At 40.5% G+C, this 23423-nt stretch overlaps 4 protein-coding genes across 6 annotated transcripts; 2 read left to right on the forward strand and 2 right to left on the reverse strand.

The window, feature by feature from the left end:
- Positions 1-101: 101 nt before the first annotated feature.
- On the reverse strand, positions 102-12809 carry LOC103986172 (beta-hexosaminidase 1). Its single transcript, XM_009404097.3, has 15 exons — positions 12399-12809; positions 12219-12302; positions 11028-11063; positions 9108-9219; positions 8933-9003; positions 8676-8806; positions 7655-7671; positions 7411-7459; positions 5582-5682; positions 4464-4523; positions 2739-2772; positions 1574-1672; positions 1404-1463; positions 1032-1282; positions 102-565 (listed from the first exon to the last, which is right to left on the reverse strand). The coding sequence occupies exons 1-15, from the start codon at positions 12768-12770 to the stop codon at positions 390-392; spliced, it is 1653 nt and encodes a 550-aa protein (XP_009402372.2). The 5' UTR covers positions 12771-12809; the 3' UTR covers positions 102-389.
- A 1503-nt stretch (positions 12810-14312) lies between these two features.
- On the forward strand, positions 14313-14981 carry LOC108952780 (uncharacterized). Its single transcript, XM_065107262.1, has one exon. It carries the CDS (start codon positions 14313-14315, stop codon positions 14979-14981), a length of 669 nt encoding a protein of 222 aa, XP_064963334.1.
- A 4119-nt stretch (positions 14982-19100) lies between these two features.
- LOC135611916 (protein SOSEKI 5-like) lies at positions 19101-20817 on the reverse strand. Its single transcript, XM_065107561.1, has 4 exons — positions 20510-20817; positions 20364-20433; positions 19424-20271; positions 19101-19339 (listed from the first exon to the last, which is right to left on the reverse strand). The coding sequence occupies exons 1-3, from the start codon at positions 20691-20693 to the stop codon at positions 19452-19454; spliced, it is 1074 nt and encodes a 357-aa protein (XP_064963633.1). The 5' UTR covers positions 20694-20817; the 3' UTR covers positions 19101-19339; positions 19424-19451.
- Positions 20818-22108: 1291 nt separating this feature from the next.
- Positions 22109-23421, forward strand: LOC135611917 (myb-related protein MYBAS1-like). Of its 3 annotated transcripts, none has more exons than XM_065107562.1 (3): positions 22109-22570; positions 22649-22750; positions 22853-23421. In XM_065107562.1, exons 1-3 carry the CDS (start codon positions 22416-22418, stop codon positions 23313-23315), a joined length of 720 nt encoding a protein of 239 aa, XP_064963634.1. In that variant the 5' UTR covers positions 22109-22415; the 3' UTR covers positions 23316-23421. The 3 variants fall into 3 exon arrangements, with proteins under 3 accessions (XP_064963634.1, XP_064963635.1, XP_064963636.1); XM_065107563.1 differs by having other exon boundaries at positions 22109-22536; positions 22621-22750; XM_065107564.1 differs by having other exon boundaries at positions 22109-22478; positions 22621-22750.
- Positions 23422-23423: the final 2 nt, after the last annotated feature.

Raw genomic sequence — 23423 nt, forward strand, 5'->3', positions numbered from 1 at the left:
TTACGTAATGCTACCTCAAGACTGCCAGATGGCAAACATACTACTTCGACAAAAAAAAAAAGAAAAGAAAGATAGAAAAGCAGCTTCGACCACAGCAAAGATGAAATTTTAGAGGCCGCCTTATATTTTGCATCTCAGTGCACCAACTTAACAGACCGACCTTATCATATTTTATGCCTTTGTAAATAACAAAAGTCAATCACCAGAGGAGGAATGTCCGATCAACATGCATGTAAATAAAGTAGAAGCAACAACAACCAACAGATTTGAGATTATTCAAAGAGCATGAATAATAATGCGGGCAAATAATTGCTGAAGTAGTTTCAGCAACTTCTGGATCTGAAGAACAATCGGGCACTTGCATGTGAATGTACAGCGGATTCAGCGTTTTACTGAAGGAAGCAAGAAGCAGGACCATATGGGGCTTCCCGTGCATGCTTATTGGTAACTGGGGCAGCTGCAATTCCACGATGGTTCAGCAAACATCTAAAATAATGTAGACGTGGCAGTACAGTTGTGTTCAGATTTCCAACAGAGGTGGCCTCCCATGAGCTCCACAAGCGCTCTACACAAATAATAGATAATATTGCATGTTGACCACTTTGTGCCAAATATCAGACAAAAAAGCTTTTTAAGTGTACCAAAAATACAAAACAAAACAAAAAATAAATTGGAGAGTTTTAAGAACAAATTTATCTATCAACACACATCTCAATGCTCTAACACCTCGTCTCTTTTAACTTTAATCTCCCTAGCATGCTGCTACTTAGCTGATGATCCCAGGAAAAATTCAAAAAAAAAAAAAACCCAAGCACAACAGAAGATTTGAAGTTCATATTTGTGACATAAGATGATTGATAGTTTTTAAATAAAGATCAATAGGTAGCTCTGTCCTCTAGGTTGTGGTGGTCATCAATAAATATGCAGCTTTTTGCTATACTACTGTACTCGCATTACATTTATTTATGAATTAATCTAGACGACTACAGATTTCTAAGAAATCCTGCATGCATCAGTTATCTTATACATACCCGCTGCGGCAGCAGCCCGTGGCCATATTGTTTGCTGAACATTGGATGTATCAACTGCCTCACCCCACATGCAAACCTCACCACCAAGCACAAGCTTTTGCTGTGTGATATTATTTATCCCTTCCAACGGCTCTGTGTTGTAAAAATTCTCCCATGGAACATCTAGATGATCAAGATACCATACTCCTTGGTTGCTCATGATACATCTAAAACCCTTTGCAACAGCTTGAGGGCAAACTCCAGGACCCAACCTGCAAAAAGTCAGCACTCAACAGACCTCGACGAAAAAAGATACGCACCAAAAATGTCACGTCAGTAAACAAAAAAAAAACTATTTTATTAAACGAAAAACAGATGCAGTGAGCTATCAACCAGTTATGTACGACAGTTTGCAGATCGAGATTTTCCTTGAACGTATTGAAGGTTTCTTCCCTGAGATGATGCAGAAAATGGTATTGAAGGTTGAGATTTAAGATTCAAAAGCAATTGTTGATCTTCATTTCTAGTTCACAATTAAGAGAAGTGACGGGAAACATGCATACCAGTTAACAGGAATCCAACCAAGAGAAGTAGCTATCTTTTGAGCCCTCAATACAAAATATTGGTATGCTTCCTTGGTAGTCATATTCCGCTCCTGAAGCCTATCCAAACAATGTGGAACACAAAGAAAAAACAAATAGCTAGAATTGACTTAAACACTAAATCAACAGCATAGATATATTTTCTCAATAATAAATCATGAAAGTGAACATATGAGGCAAATGATCATGTCAAGTGGGACTACCGCATGTCAAAAGTTAAGACTATAATATTCATCACCAGGATGGTACGTCAATGGAGTCCCAAAGATTTTATTATTGTAGAAAGTTTCGGCTTATCAAGATCTTTTTATTGATAAAAGAGGAAAGAAATTAGTTACACAGTCAGAAAACAGGCAAACAAGCTTAACACCAGCAAATCCTGGAACATGGCCATTTCTAGTATTCTAGAGTTGCAAGTTTTCTGTCAGTGTTGAGACTTGAGACGATTGAAGATTCAGTACTTACCAAATCTCAATCAGAATGATACATGCCAAAAGTTGGAAAGGACAAGATATGTTACAACTGATTTGGTAATGGAGTCATGCAGATGATAGATGTATATTCAAAACAAGGCTACTGCTGCAGAAAAGTGTCTGACTTGTATTTTTTTTCTTTCTTATCAAAAGAAGAGGAAAAGAATAGAAGATAATGCCACAACACAACAGAGAGTAAAACTATCAGACATCACGAGGTTGGAGACACACACTTATGGTGTTCTAGAATCTAGAGTCACAGAGCAAAGATTTAAATCTTGGTCCTATGCCGGCTTCTGCAACCTACCAGACTGGTATGATAGTACACCAGAAAGTATATCAACATCTACTCCAGATTCACTGGGCAATAGTATTGTACTGGTATTGACTTATATGTTTTGATATGGACACTTGGTTGTATTAGTAAATAGTGTTCTGTACCAACTGGTATGATTGAGATTTATAACCATTACAAAGTTTCTGCCTGCGATGATAAGATTCAACATTCAACCTTTCCCAAATCCAGAGAGGAAAATACAGCAATTCTGCACATGTCACAATGATCTATAGTTCTACATGAAGGAGTGACATGTTCCTCCATTAACAAATACAGAACACGGAATCTACATTTATAAGTGAAAAGGGTATCATACCATTGCTTGACATGAGGGGTCGAATTCCAACAATCTGCCAGGTATTTACCAACGTGTCACAGTCAGGTAATATATGTTATATAGATGCTGTACTCTTTGATTTATAATTTCGGCACATAAAAATTCAGAAAAAAAAAGCAAAAAAATATAAATGTGAAGTAAATTATATTGCAATTTGTAGAATTTAAATTCTTGATCAAAGTGGCGGTGCAGAAAACAGGGCTGAAAATAAGCTTACCATCCATCAATCCCAATACTTCAGAGAGACACACAGAGAGAGGATATTTGAAGTAATCATTTATGGTTGCAAAATTTGATTTAGTTTGTAAAAAATAAATAAAAGAAGAGAAATGCAAAATCATAGCGTAGCGTTATATACAGATGCAACTGAAGAGGTCCAATTTTCATTTATTTGAGTTATTTAAGGAATATACATCAAATTCAACACCAAAGACGAATTTGAAGTTCTAAGCTAAGCTTCATATCAGTCAGAAAATTCTGTAGAACCAACTCCACCAGAGAACGTTTGCAATAAATCTCTAAATCTACAACAATTTCAGAATCAGTAACTTGAATTTGATCAATGGAAGGTAAATGTGTGCTACTGATTCGATGCATGCCATCTGTCATATGCGCTAGGCTCTTATGTGTTACAGTTGCCTTCATGATCACCTTTGTTGTCCAACAGTGCAACTATCATTTGTCCAAATCCATCTTTTGATCATCTTTTCTTTCTTTACCATGAAAACCATGTGGTTTTTGCGCACTTTTTAAATAAACTAATACAAGGCAGGTAAAAACCTTACTTGAGGAACTCTTTTTACAAATTTATTGTTAATTTTCCATGAAAGATTTGTATCCAGTAACAATAACATGACTAAATGCAGTTACATGATTAGCTTGTTCTTATTAAAATTTTCAGCTTTCAAGATACATAACAAGTGAATCTCTCATGTGAACAGTTGCAACTCGCAATATTTTCAAATTTTAAGGATATAAACAGCATTATTTTCTTGTTTGAAAATCTTACAAAATTTATCAGGAAAATGCTAATGTTGCCACCATCACCATGTCAATGGTGGCAAAAGATCCAAGTAGTTGACCCCAAATGCTTGGGACTTTGTTATTGTTATCACCACCATCATGTGCCTGAAAGGCTGATTAACGTGGCCTATCCTGATGTCAGGCAATACATGGTTAACCGAAGTGATCAATGCTAATCAACTGAATCCATCCGAAAATTCAGTAGTACCAAGCCTGTCCAAATTCAAGACATGTTGCTTTTTTGGTTTATCATGTTTGGTTGTTCGAGAATTTTAGATAGGCATGAAGTCCATTTTGAAGAGCTTTTTTTGACTCTCAAGGTTAAGACACATCTTTTTATACACTTGAACTTAGCAAAAATTTCCTTGATCATCTTCTCCCATGAAATTAGGCAATATGTCAAACAATGTATATTTTTGTGCTATGATGTTTGTTATGCAATGATTATATGCTTTTTCATTTTATAATTTAGCAGAATCATAAGAAGATTGTTCCTTGGATCATTATAATATCTTTACTCTACTCGAGCACCTTGGAAATAAAAGAAAGCCAAAAATAGAACCAGATATATATAATCCTAATTAACCTATTCTAGAAACAACATTTATTTCATTCAAGCAAGATAGTGAGAAACTAATCAAACTGGAAAGGTAATGGAAACTAGACAATCAGCACACTGACCAGTATTGACTTCATCTCCTCCTAAATGAAAGAGCCCAAATGGAAAGATCTTTCTCATGTCTGCAATAGAACATCAGTCAATATACTAATAGTAGCCAATAAACATAAACCAAATATTCATGTTGTCATACTTCAAATCCCTGATGTCAACCACTCCTCTTCTAGGAAGCCGAAGAAGATAGTGGTGAACATCAAGTAGATCTGGCAAATCCATAAGATGATGACAAACTCATGGGCAGAACCAACTGGACTGTGGACCATGAGGCCCAGATAAATATAATATAGTTCTGGCTATATGCTGGAACATGCTTAATAACTAACCTATATGGCGGCAAATTCACGGCCAAACCAAGTGGCTTCTCTGGATCATGGACCAGGATGCCTAGCTGAGTATGATATAGCTATGGCCATATGGAGGATCAAATTCAGTAAAGGTAAAATACCCATAGGTAAATTATACTCGGTTATGCACTGCCAAAGTTGATGCTTTATGATAATATCCAGATCTATGCTGAAAAGGCTTGACCACATGGTTATGCCACGTGAGTTCCTTCTTGGCTTGATTTTAGACTTCACAGTTCACACAACTTCAACTTTGCCTCATCGGAATGGACGAGCTTGGATGTGAAGTGTTTAAAAAAGTTGGATATGAAATAATGTAAAAGAAAGCAATCTACATCAGACAAAGATATATACTATATGTTACCTTGAGTTGACCATACAGATAGGAGCTACACTGTTTATCCTTATTAGACTAGAGAAAGAAGCATTTCTATGTTACATATAGCATCTTATAATGGATACATTCTAGGACACCAGTGCATCAATATTACTCTTGCCATAGAACCTTGTCCTGTACGATAATTGGTATATCAACACTTTACGCATAGCATTGGCTGGTTCAGAATTTAACAACAGATATTGGTTTACCACATAGAAATATTTTACTAATATTACAGAATATATAATCTGATCTCACAACTCATTTTTTTTCTTTGCAACTGCATTAAACTATTAAAAGGAAGATTATCGTGAGGAAACAGAGTATTGTAGAATGATCATTTAACATTTGATTGGAGATTTCACAACATGGAGGAACAAAAATTAACACAACTCACCAGTCAAAATCCCAGAAATGACTTCAAACGTGAAATTCTTGCTCACATCTAGGGGCTCAGTGCAATTAGCAGAAGGCCAAAGATCGGGATAACCAGCACCCCTGCATAGAAAGCCAAAGAGGTTTCCAGAACTCCTATTTATAACCAAAGCCTATAATCTAGAAACAACCAGTACATTTCATCACAAAGATACGAGTCCAAAAGTCAACTTTAATAATTGAAATGGAACATGGAGAAAATTGGGTTTGAATTTAAGTCTATCTTGAGTCCTGTTAAATAGAGATTGAGCTTATTGGTCAGGTTAGATCCAAGTTAATATTATACTTATGGTCCCAGTTCATTGTGTCATGAGTTCTTTTTCCTATTCTTCTAAAATTTGTCATTTTTAACATAAATATCTTGAGGAGACCAATTACATGAAAATTACATCTATTTATCTTAATTAGGCTAGCATCCTAATCTCATCTTTATTTTCTATTGAGATGCTAAAGAGTTCTAAGTTTGCTATGTTCAGTTGATTGCTAAGTGTCAGATTTGCATGAGAAAATATGGCAAACACAAATCATCAAATTGGCTTTTATATGACCAAATACTCAAGAATACAGCTGGGAAAAGAAGAAAAAAGATAAATATTATATCTAATAATGATTTAAAAGTCCTACAAGTCTTTAATGATAAATCGAATTATTATAATTTCTTAATGAAACTGAGGTTCTTTATGGCCTACAGACCATAGGTTATCCTCTTTCCCTATCTTTTATGAGGTTGGTCCAATTTCTAATCCTCGTCTTTTAAAAAAGTTAAAGCAGGAACCTAGTTTTCCTGAAAATGAATAGGTAAGAAACTTTCAATGCCAGTAAAATCAATAATTAGCTGCATATATATTGAGACTTGTAAGTTCATGATAAAATAGTAGACACAATGCAGCAATTTTTAATCTTTGATGACTAGAGAGGTAAAACTATAAAAGAAATGATCATAAGACCTTCTTTGTTCCCATTTGGCCCTTTGACTAAGAATGAGTGATACTGGCATATTAAGTTCATGGCATTGTAAAGAACAAAAGGACAAAAAAGAACAGTGATAAGAACTCTGAACTTGGATGTTACAATGAAAACCATCTCAATGTTATCACCAACAGGACCTACAAAATTATGCCCATTTCCTTGCAAACTTAGTCTCAGAACCAACTTGATGGCATGTTATACAAAGTTAGCAGGTTAAATCTACGTGATCAGGTCCACTTTAAAAAAAAAGTGCCAAACCTAGCAAACACAACAAAAAATGAACAAACTAGTTTGATGTTCAGCACCATGAGTCTCTTTTTAGTCTGACCAAAGTGATCGATGAAATTTACAAAACACATTTCCTCGCTGAATTAATCAAATGGGAAAAGTTGGAATAGCTGGCTCCCAAACTAATGGACGCCATCTGTTCTCAGAGAAAAGGAATTTTTGTCCATGGTACAGAATAGTAATATCAGTGAATACCCTTAAAGTTGATGAATGTTGAAACATAAGAAAGTTAAGTTATGTCAAAGCAAAGATCTCCAGTCACCTCCCAAGACATGGCCAAACCAACAAGATGAGTTTCTGAAATCCTAAAGAAAGCAGGACATTCACCTTTTGTTTCACTTATCTATGTTTACAGTGTTATGATAACAAGAAATATATCCATATTGATAAGAGAGTTATTTGGATGTTAGTGACCTTAATATCAACTTTAAATATCTAAGATTTCAAGTATAATTAATATAGTTCAAGCACAGTTGAAAAATTGCTTTCTAGACTGGAATCTGTTACATTAGCTCATACGATTTGTACAATTACCATGATTCACCATGCCCAGGGACATCAACTTCAGCCATGATGTGGATACCTGATAAGGGACAGTCAAAGCAATTAAATAACCACAACAGAAAATGCAGCCAACCAAGTAAATATTTTTCCAACTAATAAGTAATAACTAAGCATGACCTACTGAAGTATCAAATCTGTGTCCTGTCTACCAGAGAGATTAATGACAGTATCAAAAAGTTTAGAATGGAAAATTAAAAAATCAAATCAAATGTACCTCTTTTCTTGGCAAAGCTTTCAACCACAAGATTTGCATGCGCATGGACAGGAGAGAGAAACAAAGATATCAGCATAAAACCAAATTATAAAGTTAATAGCACTAGAACCATTTAAACCTCAGAACTTCAAATACAACATGAATTGGCCATCTCATGGAAAAAAAAAGTGTAGAATGTTTAATGACTAAGGTAATAGCAAAATAAATTGTAAAAATATGTAACTGCAATCTCACAGGAAAATAATATTGTGCTAAGAATGTTCTAAGAGTTATCTGGACTTAAATTCATTAAGGATGCTTTTAGTTTGGAATTTCCAGCTATATATGTAGGCTTCAATCTACAACTTGGCAATCTTTCAAGTTTCAAGTACTTATGCAGATTCCTAGCATCACTTCTCATTATCATTTTCACATCAAAATCTAATGTTGACCACGCCAGGCAGATCATTATGTGGACATCAACACACCCAATATGGTAGATTCTTATTATTTTAAGTTATCACTCAATAGGTTTTTTATTAATACAATACCCTGAGCCTCTGAAATTGGAACCTGATAGGGAAAGATCAGCAAAACGACCATAAAAATTTTGATGCGGTATATACTGCATAAACCAAGAAAATGGGTCCTGCAATGTCATAGCCATGATAACATTAATGCTTCAAGCCATAACATCATGGGCACAAGATATATGCTCCCTATGCAAGTTGACAAAAATTTCACTTCAAACTTCATTGACTAAGAATTGCCTCATTTAATAAGGACATAACTACCATAAGAACAACCAAAGAAATATATTATCAAGCCTCTCACAAGCACAAGCAAGAAGATGAACCTGCAGAAAATAATCTTTGTGCATTTGTTCACAAAAAGAAAAAACAGACATTATTTAGAATGAATTAATTAACTGAAGCAGTTTCAAGAAACATTCATTTGGTTGTTTAACCCAGCTGCCAGCGGAGATGGAAAAATATCACAGCTAATATTGCAAAGGCAGAACAGAGCTCAAGAAACAACTTACTCAACAACTTCATAAGCATCCTCAACCGTGTACCTCTCCAGCTTTGAGTAAGCACCTTTCCACAAGTTCGGATATGAAGGTACCTCTAACGGGAATGATTGTTCATCTACAATGTGCCAGTGAAGAACATTCTACTGAATGTCATTTCCAATGTCAGCAAATGTAGAACAAATTATCGAAAAAAGGGCCAAAAGCAAGAAAAAAAAAAGAACTAAGCGAAATGAAAGTAAGAAATTTTTGAAAATAACACTTCTTACAAGTTTAGCATAGGACATAGCATCAATCACTTGCTTGATCACATTTACTGGTAAGTAATGTCGTGAAGTATCTAGAAATAAGAATAGGCACATACAATATCAGTTTTCAATTAGTGAATATGAAAGGGGGGAAAAACTCTGCAATAAAGAATGCATAGTAACAGAATTGTCCTACCAATAAGAAGCCCTCGGAAGGAAAACCGTGGTTCATCTTCAATGTACCATGGTGCTTTCTGAATTTCTACAGTTTTATTTTCTGTGTTGGGTGTACATAGTTGGCTGAAAGTCTAGAATGAATTTGTTTGATCAGAAAAGGATCTCAGCACTTCCCATTTAGCAATATCAACCAGAACTATAACATGAAAAAGACTAAATACCCCTAGCTTGAAGCAACTTTGAACTGCGAAACAATGTATTTTAAGCTAAATGCATGCTGTCCAAATACATAACACACACAAATATAATATATATATACATGTATCCTAGTTCTGACTTAATAATCATGCGATTTTTGCATGCACTCATTATTTGTACCAGAAATTGGACAAAAATAAATCTTCATTGAAATCCAATGTAATTAATACAATAAGAAAAGGACAAGGTAACCAACAAAAATAGCCTTGTAACATAAATGTACAATAAGAAATTCTAGAAAATCAGGGTTCTAAGAAATCCAAAGGGAAAATTTTCTCATTAAGGTCAGGAAAAGCAAATTACAAAGGACGTCGAGTGTTGTACTAGAGAATTCATGTATCAAGAAGTATCAATTGTACCCTAGATCTCAGGCTGACAGCTTCAGGGAGAAGATTTTGGTACTATTTCAGAGTTACAGATATTTTTCAGCAAATATCAATAGGAATTATTTCAAAAATATCTTGGCCTAGGATTTATTTCTCATGAGTCTATATCAAGCATATCATCAGACCACATCTTGGTCATGCCATAATCCTTAGTGTTGGCCCATGAACCTCTAATTTACCTCCATTTATACCCCTACTTATTGCCTTCAAATACTATCCAAGGCATCAGTAAACAAGCATCAAAATGCTACATACATTTAGCAATTAATTCGAACAAGAATCGCTCATAAATCATGTTTGGCATGCAGTTAGCTGTGTGTATTGCTAGTGTTAGAAACAAGATCTTGATCTTACATTCTCATTTTACACTCTTTCTTCAAATTACAGATGGGGAACCACGTATGATCACTGCTACATTCTGTACAAATATCTCTCAAGTGCAGTGGCAAACAGTGATAAGCATCATAGGTATTCCATAGCAGCCTTGGGTCTTCACCTCATATAACTTTCCAGCAAATTATGAAAGTAGCCCAGGGCCATCATCAACATAATTAATTAATGCTGGTTGGAAATGATATGCCAAGCTTCCCTAAACATGATTAACAACTCATACTGGGCATGGGTCAGAACAGACATCAGGCTGGATAGGGTACAGGTGCATATCAGATTGAATCAAACCTGCCTGGCTAACTAGGTGGTTATGATTTCTTGACCAGGAACAATCCATAGCTAATGAATTGAGTCGAGCAGGGTTCAACAAATAAGGTTGGCAGCTAAGATAAATTTTGCTCTATTATCAGGGGAAAATAAATGGGTCAAGTTGAACCTTATTATCGAAGAAACAAATGTCTGACCCATACCCAACCTGATAAACTAGCATGTCATAGGTTTTTTTGATTGAAATTAATTCCAACAAATCATATTAAACAGTTTGGGTCGGGTTGACTTGACAGATCTGGACCAAGCTTTCTAACCCTAGTAACAGAAGGTTAAATGGAATGCATTGACGAGTTCCTATGCATGACCAAATAGCTAAGGATATGATACATGGTATATAGATGGAACTACATAGAAAATATGTGAAGACAGTATTTGAAGAATGAACCAATCAGGTCAAGAGCCTGCAAAAGTTTGTATCATTTAAATCTGTTATTAGATGTTACATATGGAAAATATGGGTGTAAATCGTATTGATGAGAATTGAATCTGAAATTATAAGAAGCATGATCTACAAAAGATAATACAATCTTATGGCTTAACATATTAAGTATAAAAACAACAAATTTGAAGAATACCTCTAAGCCTCGCAAAGCCCCATAAACAGTATTGGCCTGCGAGATAAGAAAAAGTCAAATATCAGTCACAGCTACCTGAAGAAACATAAAGTTTCATAATATAAAGGATCAGATCACAAGATGGAGGAAGAGGCAGAACAAGATTAAGATGTAAATTATCATCTCACCAAAGAGTAGCACCAACCAATGATTCATATCAATGCCATGTGATCAATGTAACTACATAATGCTGACAAATAAAAGGATTTTAACAGTCCATATGGAGTATCATTGCTCACTGCTGCTAGTGAAAGACATGCATGTGATTCAGGTATCATTTTGGTATCAACTGGAAGAGTATGTGAGCTAGTTAGCATGCCATGTCAGGCATACAACACATACCAGAGCAAACAAAATGTAACATTACAGATGCAAAATTGTAACGTACTGTTATATGATGGCATAAACTCAGTATGCACTATGTTCTTCACAACATAATGTCAAAGATAAACCCAAGGGACTTTTGTGGATAAAGAAAAATGGACAAACTTGTTTCTACGAAAGAAGACAACAAATGTAGCTTACATGCGCGTCAATAAAATAATTACTAAGTTATACCAGGCAAACTAATTATAACACCAGTGCATATTTTTTTGTATCAAGAAGTCATAAAAGAAAGCAGAGTAAACCAGCAATTTCAGAAGACAAACTTTTTCCTTTACACAAAGGATACAGACTGTGGAGAAACTCCACTAAATGTGATGAAGAAAGGATCCATATCTAGAGGAACCATCAATGATCATCATCACACAGTATATCCATTCAACAGATCAGATGTTGGTCACGTTTCAGCAGTAAAATAATTATTTACAACTTGTACATACGCCTCCATCATCGAGTGCTCGTTGGCAGATATGTTATGGAAGAAAAATGATGCAGTTATCTCGAAATAAATATGAACTGGTGGAGATCTTATTGACACAAGACTAGTATGTCTCTGAAGGTAGAAGTTGCACTATTTTGTTAGAATACCACAATTGATTTTACAATCATATCCTCCGCGGGTTCATATTTTCTCCGCTGATTCGTTTCCAATGCACTCCTTTATTGTCCTTTTCATCTTGATCAATATTACGATTCAGAGATGAATTTTGTTTGCATGTGTCTTCCCAAGAATATAACCGTAATCCTAACATATAACATGCTCAGTACCTCAATCGCTGCTCCGTTAACAACCGAAAAGCTCTCTCCTCCGCCCACAGAAAGCGTGTAGCTCTCGTCCACACCAAATTGAAGCTGCTTAAAAGCAGAACAAAGCCGTCTAATCAAATCAAGAAACAGCCAAGAAATCGAACGGCCAACCAATCATTTCAAGAACGAACTGCTCCCTACCGTATCGTCATTCGAAGCGACGAGGACCGTCAGCTTGTTGACATCGTAATCCATATAGCTCCGCTGGGCCGACCTCTCCCACTGCGTAAAGATCAGATCTCTGTACCTTTCGAACGCCTCGGACAAGGCAAGGGATTCCCCTCCGGGGATCTGGAGATCGAGGGCGAGGTCGGGGTCGACAGAGAGAGTCCGATAACCGTGGCGGAAGAGCTTGGGGAGAGGCCAGAGATAGACGAGCTGGTCGTCGGCGGAGGAGCTCGCGGGGCGGCGATGGGGAATCCGGCCGTGGGAGGGTGAAAGGAGGAGGGAGGCAGCGAGAGAGAGGAGGAGGAAACAAGGGAGGGCGAAGGGATCAAATGTTTTGGAAGCCATCTTGACCGCGGGGAGTGGAATCGGAGCTCGGAAGGGGGATGCGCTGCACACTTGACTTTATAGTGGTTGGGGACTGGCCGGTACCCACGGACAGCTGGCGTCAAACTCAGTCATGATTGAGTTCGATGCAAGAAGGGATGGGAGGACGGTTTAGCAGTCCTTCGGCCACCGTCGCCAGACACGATAGAATTACACCATAAATACACGGGGTTGAGGAGAGGTTTGCAGGCGCGCGCAGGATCCAGTGCAAGGGACACTCTTGGACCCATCTTTGCTGTACGTGACAAGTATTATCATCTATGTGTTCGCATGTGGGCACTGCATGCATTTTTCTGACGAGTGTCGCCAGATGGCAGCAAATGCTGTCGTTCGGTAGTTCGGATCTTGTTTGAAGTATCGGATCCAAGCATCTTAAATGCATTCACAAGAGATTAACATGCAGGAAGCAATTTCTCATGCTTATCCAATTATCCAGTAGTAACTGAAGCCCTTCAACACTAAAAACCTGAGAGATACACTGTACCAAAGGCTGAGACAGAAACAAGAGAGCAATCTATCATGCTAAAATTCCAGATCAGTAATTCACTTCTAGACAATTAAGAAGGCAACTAACCACATGGATCTCAACTAGAGATCGAACCATGAAATTTTTTGTTACGTAACAATTCAGAAGAACATGAATGTACAAAGAGTCAGTACTACCAAATTGTGATACATACGAGATGGATGAATGGTGTTCCAACTCAAAAAATGTGGTCATCCATACTTCCGCTAATTATGCTAAGCAATATGGAGTTCGATGTACATTTATAATAAACAAAACAATTGTCTATTAGTAACTTGTAAGCACATTAAAGAATAAAGTTGCAATGCAATCATCCCAAAATGGACAAGCCATCTGCTGGGGTTCAACACTTACATCAAATCTGAAACTTGACAAAGCGTTTACAAGTATCAAATCCTCGGACAAAGAAAGCTAAGGTTGCTTCTTCATTTGTTTTTTAACCTTTGACATAATCTGTACTGCATTACATGCTGGCTTCCATAAAGAAGGATGCTGCTTCAGAAGAAACCATTTTGCGATGGAGAAACCATGGCAACATATCAGTCGGAAGATTTGATAGGAACACCAATACCGTTAAGTTGCCTGTAAATCTTTCGAAACATTGATCTTACTAAAAAAAACAAAACTACAATAATCTTATTTTATAAAAAAGCTACGGACAGTCCTCTAGAACACTAATAATGCCAATGAGGCTAACTTCTACAAAAAGTTCATTTGTGAATGCAACTGAAAAGCAACACACAAAGGTGAAAATATAGATCCTACTATCAAATGTATGAAGAAAGAGCAGTCTATAATGTTTGAAATTTCACATAATGCTGACAGGTAGCATTTAACTCTTGCAAGATAAAGGAGAGAGATCCATTAACTAACCGCCACGTATTGTAGAATTGCCATTTTTCGTACAACTTGTTTCTGTTGGAAATTGTTGCAATGGCAGGCTTCCGACTTCATTCTATCTTGCTAATATTGGTATCATGGATGTTAGACCTTGTGTGTTCTGTGGTTCTCAAGCAGATAGCTTATTTCATCTGTTCTCCGACTGCCAGTTTGCTCATTCTGTTTTCTCTATCCTAAAGCACAAGTTGGATATTTCATTTAGATTTTATGATCAATGGCATATTGGATCTTGGCATAGGGAAGGATTCGATTTGGGTAAACAATCTTGTTTAACCCTTAGAGCCCTTATTGCTTATGCCTTTTGGATGATCTGGAAGGCCCGCAATGATGTCCTCTTTAGTGGTAAACTGGTTGCCCCTTGCAGCGTATTCTGCAAGGTGGTAGCATGTGTTGCTACACATTCTGTTCGGATCCCGCCTGAGAGCACCCCCGGCCCTCCTAACCAGATTTTGGTTGTGTGGAGCCCGCCGAATGTGGGTTGGTGTAAATTGAATGTGGATGGAGCTTATTGTAAGGATTCTGGTCTAGGGGGTACGGGTTATTTAATCCAAAATGACGCTGGTGAGTGTCTTGCTGCAGGGTGCAGGTTTTTGGAGAACAAGGACAGTCTTTATGCGGAGATGTTTGTCGTACTGGAGGGCCTTCGGCATACTGCTGATGAAGGGGTGAAATCTATTGTTGTTAGTCGGACTCGGCTATCATCATCAAAACCCTCAACAAGGGATCCCAACCACCTAGGAACCTAATTAATGTTGTCAGTGATGTGTGACATATTTTGGAGTCCTTCCATAATTTTAAAGTTGTTCATGTATTCGGGGAAGGAAACAAGTGTGTAGATTGGTTGGCCACTTGGGTGCGGTCAACTAAAAACTCTTTTTTGTGGAGAGATCATGGCCAGATCCTTTTGCTGCATTTTGAGTGCTGATTTTTCTATCACTGGTTGTATTTGCTCCATTTAAGCTAATATAGTATTATTTTTGGAAAAAAATAATAATAATTTGCCATTCCAATGATCCAGAGTAATAATAGGCTGTGGCATGACCAATTACTTCCACTAAATTTCAATTTATGTTATCATTTCATATAGAAAAGGAGTAATTTCTGCACTTAAAGGTGGTCCTCTGAAAATTTGGGATAGCGCACTGTGGCCCCACATCAGAAAAGCTGATAAAACGATACATAGCCGGTATCTTTTAACCATGTGATTAATTTCCTGAAATTAGCCACCATACAGAAAATCCAAACTTTTGTTTCTAAAAGGTTCAAGTACTATGTGATTAATTTCCTGAAATTAGCCACCGTACAGAAAATCCAAACTTTAGTTTCCAAAAGGTTATGGTACTTATGTGGCTTTCCATCCACATACAGAGATCCCAAACTTTGGTTTCTAAAAGGTTCTGGTAATTAACTAATTATGTGGCTTTTCAAGCACATTATCCCTTCCAAGCCACAAATGGTTACATTGAAACTAAGAACTAAAGGCAGTTAAATTCTATCAACCAAACTGATTCTAGTAAAGAACTGAACCGGTCAGTCTAATTTAAGTCGTAGTAGTAATTCTTCACAACCTGAAAACCATAAAAGATGTAGGACTTACTGAATCTTTTTGTTGCAGTATCATAGAAGACTCAATAAGGGAGCACATTCATCAAAGTGAATATTTCTCAGAAGCTCCAAGTAGATGGTCACATGATACATGAGCAAAATAATTATCATTGTTGCAGTATCCCAAAGGACCCAATTATGGAGCACATTTGTCAATACATATATTCTCAGAACCAACAAGTAGATGGTCCATGATACATGAGTAAAAATTTTCTCACTACTACTGTCGGTAAGAAATGGTTTTCACTACATTACAAGACATAAAACAAGAAGCAACTATATTTTAAGGATTTTAAAACATCAAACGCTCTGCTTTGCATATCATCAAGAAACTACAATGAAGATCCTATTCACGAGCAATAAGTTGCCTGACACTAATGCTAAAGTTCATCATGCTCTTGGTGTTCAATGTCAAAGCAGACCTACATTCTTAAGCTCCCATTTTCCATGATTGGGACGATTTGATCCATGTTCTCAAACTTATTTATAAAAGCATATACACCTATGATTATGACATACTTATCTACAGTGTCATGCTACGGTATTATTCGAATAAAATTATAAATTGCATGCTACAAATTTACCGGTGGACAGAACATTTAGCGACAGATACAACTTCAAAAGAGAGATTTCACAGAGATACTTCACGATCTTCCTATAGAAAGCATCCGAACATGAATCATGGCAAACAAGGAACAGAGAAAGGGATAATTTGCACAAAATCAAGCAAGACGAGTACTTCAGTTCCCTCCATCTATCTCCTTGCTTGAATCCCCAAACTTCTGCTTGAAGGAATCTTGCCTCTGCATCCACATCATGTGAGCCTGCAGAAACTCTTGAAGCGTCAAATCGATCGAGGGATTATCATAAATTAGCGAAAGAAGAGGGACTGGATCGGATTGCGAATCTGAGGGGGAAGTGGGAGGATGTCAAGAATCACCTGCAAGGCGGCGGCCCAAGCAACGATGAAGGAAGCGACCCAAAACTTTTTCTCCTTGAGAAGCTTCGACACCTCCATCGGCCAGAGAAACGTCGGGAGATCAAAGACCCTAATAGTGCCGGCGGAAGAGAGGCCGACAGCCGCTTAGTTATACGCTGGGAAACGTTATAAAGGTCACGTGGTGTCGCTGGTCGATCGATACCGATATAAATCACACGGAAGCGGAACACCACGACAGCACTCGATGTCCGATACATAGGTTTGTGGAAGTGCCAACAACATCACTAGCATGATCATATGTTGTATATAATCCACGATTTATTTTTTTAATTAAATAATTTACATTGACAAAAAAACAAAAGATTCAATCTGACCCTATTAAATCTTAAGGTTTTGTAACATAGCCCATGTGTATATTTGAATACCATATCATTATCGATCGTGAGTCGGTATGATTTAATCGAATGTATTGATAGAAGATAAGATTTCCTCAACTTGATAGAGGATAAGATTTCCCCAATTATATGAGGAAATCTCTCTATTCTGTTTATTCTGTTGAGGGAAATCCTTCCTCCTAATCTGTATAAATAGGAGAGGGAACATGGTAATAGATTTAAGCTAAAGCTATTTCATTTCTACAATAAAACTTCTTCAATTATTGTTCTTATCTTCTATTATTTCTATCATGGTATCAGAGCTGCTTGCCTAGAGCAAGCTCTCTTCTCGCTGCCAATTCATCATTGGTGTTGCCACTCTGCGCCAACGTCTGTTCCCTTCCGCTACGGCATTTCTAGTGCTGCTCATCAGCACTGCCCCACCTTTCTTCCTCGTTGTAGTTATTTTCCTTCCTCTTCTGCTACAGCTTCCTCCTCTGTTGCAGTTTCCTCCTTTGCTGTAGTAGCATCACTGCAACATTGCTGTAGATTTCTTTTCTATCGTCGCAGCCGTCGTAATCGCAACCACGACCAACGTCGTTGAGAAAAGCGAAGCTTCGCTCTTGCCTTCGGCCAGCGACCAACGTCGCTGAGAAAAGTGAAGCTTCACCCTCCGGCCAGCGACCAACGCCGTTGCATTTCTAAGAGGCTCCGTGGTCAATCCTCATCTTCCTCACCGCGGTAGTCTTCACTAATCTGTCAACATTCGGCAGACTTAAGGAGAATGAAGGGAACGCCTGTGCCATCATAGCAACAGCAATCGCAGCAGCAGCAGCAGCGATCTACACTTATCTTACTCACGAAGCCTCTTGCTTTAAATCATTCTTTGCACCGATCCAAGATTGGTATCCTTGTTAGGAGCACCATCTTGCGGGGGCATGATAGAAGATAAGATTTCCTCAACTTGATAGAGGATAAGATTTCCCCAATTATATGAGGAAATCTCTCTATTCTGTTTATTCTGTTGAGGGAAATCCTTCCTCCTAATCTGTATAAATAGGAGAGGGAACATGGTAATAGATTTAAGCTAAAGTTTATCTACTTCAATAAAGCTTCTTATATTATATTGTTCTTATCTTCTATTATTTCTATCATGTATGAGGTTGTTTGAGGAACCCTTATCATAGTTGACGAAGCAATTGATAGGTCACTCAAGCATCTGAGGTGGAATTCGAGCGCTCAAGGTGGTTTCGAAGCTCGATCGTGATGGAATTTGGCTTTTTTGTAGGTTTCTGTACAAAGATCAATGTCCGAAGAGTTTTCGACCTAACCCCTTTAATGCTCCAGTCAACTTTTTATATTGGTATATAGTGTATAAGGGTTATTTACTGAGAGATCCGACTCTTATGCTAGCATTAGGGGTCGACTTTATACTTGTCTAATCGAGAGAATCACTAATCGTAATATTCTCCCTTTAGCATTCAGTCCATAGGAGCTACAGGCTTGAACAGACTCCCATAGACTATTATCCACGAAGGTTGATCGAGGGGGGTCAATCTCGAATAGTCACCTGTAGAGTTATCCATGAGGGGTCGATAGGTCGTAATTGTCTTTGCATCACTACCCTGTGGGGGTGTTTCGACGCTATCTTTCATGTCAATACCTCTGTGGCGATCGATTAGTGGGCTGATACTAGGAATATTCAGTATCGTCCGATACCGATTTAATCACTCTATCGGTATGATATATTAGGTGATATAATATATCGTATAGCATATACGTAAACAAATCATTTATCCACCGGTGTCTCAGAGGAATATTCACATTTTTTTCTTGAGAAGCTCTTATTACCACAGCCAAAGACGATTCATACCGTACTTCTCTTAGAGTGCTTTCTGGTGGCTGCCCTGTGGGCTGAGCTCTGATCACCATTCTTCATATGTACACAGGTTTCGACGAACCAAAGGCAAAAGCTAGCATTCACATATTACATTCCTACTACATTTTTATCTTTGGATCATTTTGGGCTGACGCGTCTCTGAACAGCTCTGTTTCTTCTCTTCTTTCGTTTACGTCCTCCACTGTTCTTCCTGCTGTTCATCGTTTTCTTCCGAAGGTGCTGTGCGTTTGCTTCTTTGCGCTTTCTGTGGATGCATTGGACCCGCCCATTACGTTGGGTCTTCATCTGCTCGTGCGCATATCCGATGACAGGAAACATTAGCCATGTGTAAGCTGTAGAAATTTCTACCATACGAGCTTTAAGCTTTACCTGTCCGCCTCGCAGGAGGAGGACCTGTTCAGGGCATGGAACTCAGAACAGCCAAGGTCCCTTCTTCGTCGTCTCGATCAAGCTCCCGACGAGTGTGGTCTTTGTCCTCCGGCCCGATCCTGGCCGAGCCATTGCCCGCCATCAAGTCGACGGTTTCCTTCGCGACACCAAAAGAAGACCGTCCACGTGGCGACGCCCTGTCCGTGCACTGTGGCAGCGGCGCCGCCACCGAGATACCGTGGCGGTCCTTCACGTTGATGGAGCCGCACGAGAGGAGGTGCATCAGCACCGAGGACGCCCGCAACCGCCCGCCCGAGTAGCTCTCCGTCGGCCGATTCTGATCCTCCGGCCCCGCGGCCACCGCTCGCCCGTCCGCCTTGATCAGCATCTCCAGGATCTCCGGACTGGAAGACGACGGCGGCGGCGAGATGTCCTCCCGCTCCAGCTCGGTTGTCGGGGGTTCCGCTCGGTCCCTGTCGTTCCCCGCGGCAGCGTCTTCTCGCTGCCTGCATCTCCCGTCGTCCGTCTGCGTCGACGCGTCCGCCGCCCTGACGCCGGTCTCGGCCACCGGGTCGGTCTTGTAGACCTTGTACTCGTTGAGGTCGAAGGAGCTCCAAGTCGCCCTTTTGTTTCTGATTTGCAAGGTTTCGAGGTCGTCGTGTACGAATGTGGAGAGGTGCAGGGGTTTGTTGGAGGCATAAAAGGGGGCCTTGGAGTCGAGGGAGCTCGAAGAAGGGACGGGTATGAGGAGGAGCTCCGACCCCTTGAGGACGTACTCATGGCCGTGCGCCGGGTGGATCAGATCGTCTTCGACGAGATCTTGCCACACGAATCCATTCTTGTAGCTCCTAAAACGTTCCAACCCGCCCCGGTGAGACACAAAGGGAACACGGAAGAAGGGAGGCAAAAGCAGCAGTGGAAATGGACGGGGAAGCGCTACCGTTTGGAAGACCAAGAGTACAGATTGGCCATTCCCTTGCCTCTGAGGAAGTTGAGACGATCGATCACATCTAGAAGTAGATGAACACAATCAAAATCGAGAACGAGAAAGAACAAGGGATCGCGGTAGTTCTGTTTCCGGTATACCTCGAAGGAAGAGTCCGCGGCAGGAGGAGAGCGTGACCTCCATGAAGTGGGGGTGCTCCAACTGGCCATTCCGGGAGAGGTAGTACACCACGGGGACCCTCCTCGGCCGCGTCTCCTTCGACGCCTTGGTCCTCTCGGGACTCGTCTCCGGCGGAGGCTCCATCCGCCCTCTCGAGGCAGCCATCGCCGTCGCCGCCTGCTGATCCAAAGGGATTCGGGGAACGAGAGCAGCCGAGTCGGGGAGCGGAGACGCGGGCGGATTCAAACGGAGGAATGGGCTCAAAGGACGCCCGCCTTACTTACTATATCGGGGAAAATAATGTCGATCATCGATACAATAATTATAATTCGCGTTGGTGGCTAACAGTGATCGACGATAATACAGATGAATCTATCTCCATCACGTCCGTAAGTGTATTTGGATCCGACGATGGCGTCGGAACAGTAAGGATACTCTATCAATGATTGGAGGAACAATGTTGAGTAAAGAGAAGGTGAATCGAGTAACTGATGTGACCTCAAATCAAGGCATGAAGACAAAAGCCGACGCAGCACGTACCCATGGCTTCTCCCCAACCACCGCGCACGGGGGAGGAAATCGCTCCATCCCTCCATGATCGCGCTGTGCTCCATCCATCAGGTCGGGTGCATTAGATTTGTGAGAGACCACATCACCCTGGAAAAGAAGATCGCAACTGGAAATACAAGTTTCATCAGGACAGTGATGTGTCAGGAATGTTTGGTCCTCTAACACGACTGGCTGCATGCATGCAGAGATGGCACGAAATGGACGTCACAGACAACCCTTCCAGGAATCGTCTGCGCAAAGGCCCCAGTGATGACAAAAGCCCGGATTCGATCCAGCTATCAGATCGTTGAGCTGATCTGCTTTCGAGCTTAGCCTCCACAGTTCATGCCAACAGTAGTTTGGTATGCATGAATGGTGGCCCAAACTGGCTCGATGGATGGTGACTCCGAGCTCAACTGATACCATTATTGGCTGGAATTGTGGCGTGTGTTGGCGGCAGGAGATTGGAGGAGGAAATCCATGGCCACCGTCGACGAGGATTCAACACTCGGGCACCTTGGACATCTCAGGGAGTGGGCAAACGACCTGTGACCGTAGACTGTAGCGGCGAGAGTGCTGGTTCCTGTTTCACCCACCTTTCCATCTTCCCATCATTGCGGTGGATTTGATGTCCTTTCGGGTCCCCGGAGGTCGAGTGATGTCAACCGTCGAGGCTTCCGCCTCTCTCCACCATCATCTTCCCTTCTGCCCTTCGCAATCCTTTGCCCCGACAAGTGTATCCGTCTTTCTTCCATTCTTCTTACGAAGCAACGTTAGTTTTGGGTACTCGCTCGAACCGCATCGTCATTTCTATAGCTGTAATTTCCTCGATTAAGTTGGCACCAAAAGAGCATCATTTTCACTACTAAAACATCCATCCATCCATCCATCTTCTACCCCTTCCTAACTTGAATGTGACTCGATCTCGAAGAAGAGTCCAATGAGGCAGGAGAAGAATCTTGCTTATTGGAAGCCTGATATGTATATTATTCCACTTGCCTTTACGCCACCAGTGACAAAAGGTGTAGCATCATCTATGATGACTTGATAAAGTGGACATATTAATCTGCACTTGGCGGTGCAAGAAGGCCGTGTGCCCGAGCACCAACTGGTTCCTCGTTGTTTGTGCCATCTATAGCTCATAACTTTTATCAGTAGACTAAAGGGATCACCGAAACCCTTCTTTGGATTAGCACCATTGGCCACTAAAGGAAGAACCACCTCGACCTGTTCTTGGTGGCTATAAATGTGGGGGGAGTAGCTAGTGACCAGAAGGGAAGACGAGGACGACGACGATCGAGAGGCTTGGGCGAAGACGACAAAGAGGCGAAGTTAGCGATGGCGGCGAAGAACGAGGAGACGCGAAAGGGCCCATGGATGGAGCAGGAGGACCTCCAACTGGTACGGTTTGTGCGCTTGTTCGGTGAACGTCGTTGGGATTACTTGGCCAAGGTGTCAGGTTTGAGCGGTGGCGGGGACACAGGGCAACAGAGGTGAAACCAGGAAGTTACTGTGCTTAACCTGCATGGCTCCCATGTTGTAGGTCTTAACAGGTCAGGGAAGAGTTGCAGGCTGCGTTGGGTCAACTACCTTCACCCTGGTCTCAGGCACGGCCGCATGACCCCCGAGGAAGAACACCTTGTGCTCGAACTCCACGCCAAATGGGGCAATAGGTTTGGCAATGCAAAGATTCCCTCTCTTCCTCCAACTCCTCCGTCATCATTCATTCGCTTCTCGTGTCGACTCTAAAGAGGTGGACTGGGTGTGCTCCGTAGGTGGTCTCGGATCGCTCAATGCCTTCCAGGTCGAACTGACAACGAGATCAAGAACTACTGGAGGACTCGCATGAGAAAGAAGGCGCAAGAACGGAGGATGAGCACGTCCGCTTCGCCGTCGCCTTCGTCATCCTCGAGCAATATTTCCTCCTCTGCTAATGAGCCGCCACCGGAGCTGGTGATGAAGAAGCGTGATGGGACGGAAAGCGTGGCTGTAGGCAGCTCTCTGACCCTAGGATTTGGAACCAACGAGGGCGTGATGGCGTACAGCATGGATCAGATATGGGATGAGATCGCTGCCACGGACCGCGTCAGTGGGTTGAGCACCGAAGAGCACAAGCACGGAGCTCGCAGCGTGGCTTCTCCCCTGTGGGAACATTGCTCTGCATCACCGTGGAAGGTTGACGATGAAGAGTTCGAGATGCCTACGCCCGCGGATGGTCTCGTAATCTCTAGCTTGTGATGAGTGCTACGGCTTGTGATGTGGTTTGCAGTGTAAGCTTTAATTAATAGGAGAGTGCAATGTGCTATTCCATGATTACCTTTTAAAATGAGTACTGACAGACGCATG

The sequence above is a fragment of the Musa acuminata genome, chromosome BXJ2-5 (genome assembly GCF_036884655.1).
Source record: "Musa acuminata AAA Group cultivar baxijiao chromosome BXJ2-5, Cavendish_Baxijiao_AAA, whole genome shotgun sequence".
Lineage (NCBI taxonomy): Eukaryota > Viridiplantae > Streptophyta > Magnoliopsida > Zingiberales > Musaceae > Musa > Musa acuminata.

Bases quoted from the DNA above. Each gene is read 5' to 3' on its own strand.
- LOC135611917 (XM_065107562.1), top strand. From the start codon at position 22,416: ATGGCGGCGAAGAACGAGGAGACGCGAAAGGGCCCATGGATGGAGCAG. The intron at 22,571-22,648 runs GTGAAACCAGGA...GAAGAGTTGCAG, and splicing joins GGGGACACAGGGCAACAGAG to GCTGCGTTGGGTCAACTACC. The intron at 22,751-22,852 runs GTTTGGCAATGC...TGTGCTCCGTAG, and splicing joins CACGCCAAATGGGGCAATAG to GTGGTCTCGGATCGCTCAAT.
- LOC103986172 (XM_009404097.3), bottom strand. From the start codon at position 12,770: ATGGCTTCCAAAACATTTGATCCCTTCGCCCTCCCTTGTTTCCTCCTC. The intron at 9,220-11,027 runs GTATTCTTCAAA...AATTCATTCTAG, and splicing joins GGGCTTTGCGAGGCTTAGAG to ACTTTCAGCCAACTATGTAC. The intron at 1,464-1,573 runs GTATGCATGTTT...GCATCATCTCAG, and splicing joins GGTTGGATTCCTGTTAACTG to GGAAGAAACCTTCAATACGT.
- LOC135611916 (XM_065107561.1), bottom strand. From the start codon at position 20,693: ATGGCTGCCTCGAGAGGGCGGATGGAGCCTCCGCCGGAGACGAGTCCC. The intron at 20,434-20,509 runs GTATACCGGAAA...ATCTACTTCTAG, and splicing joins CCGCGGACTCTTCCTTCGAG to ATGTGATCGATCGTCTCAAC. The intron at 20,272-20,363 runs GTAGCGCTTCCC...GGAACGTTTTAG, and splicing joins TACTCTTGGTCTTCCAAACG to GAGCTACAAGAATGGATTCG.
- LOC108952780 (XM_065107262.1), top strand. From the start codon at position 14,313: ATGGATGTTAGACCTTGTGTGTTCTGTGGTTCTCAAGCAGATAGCTTA.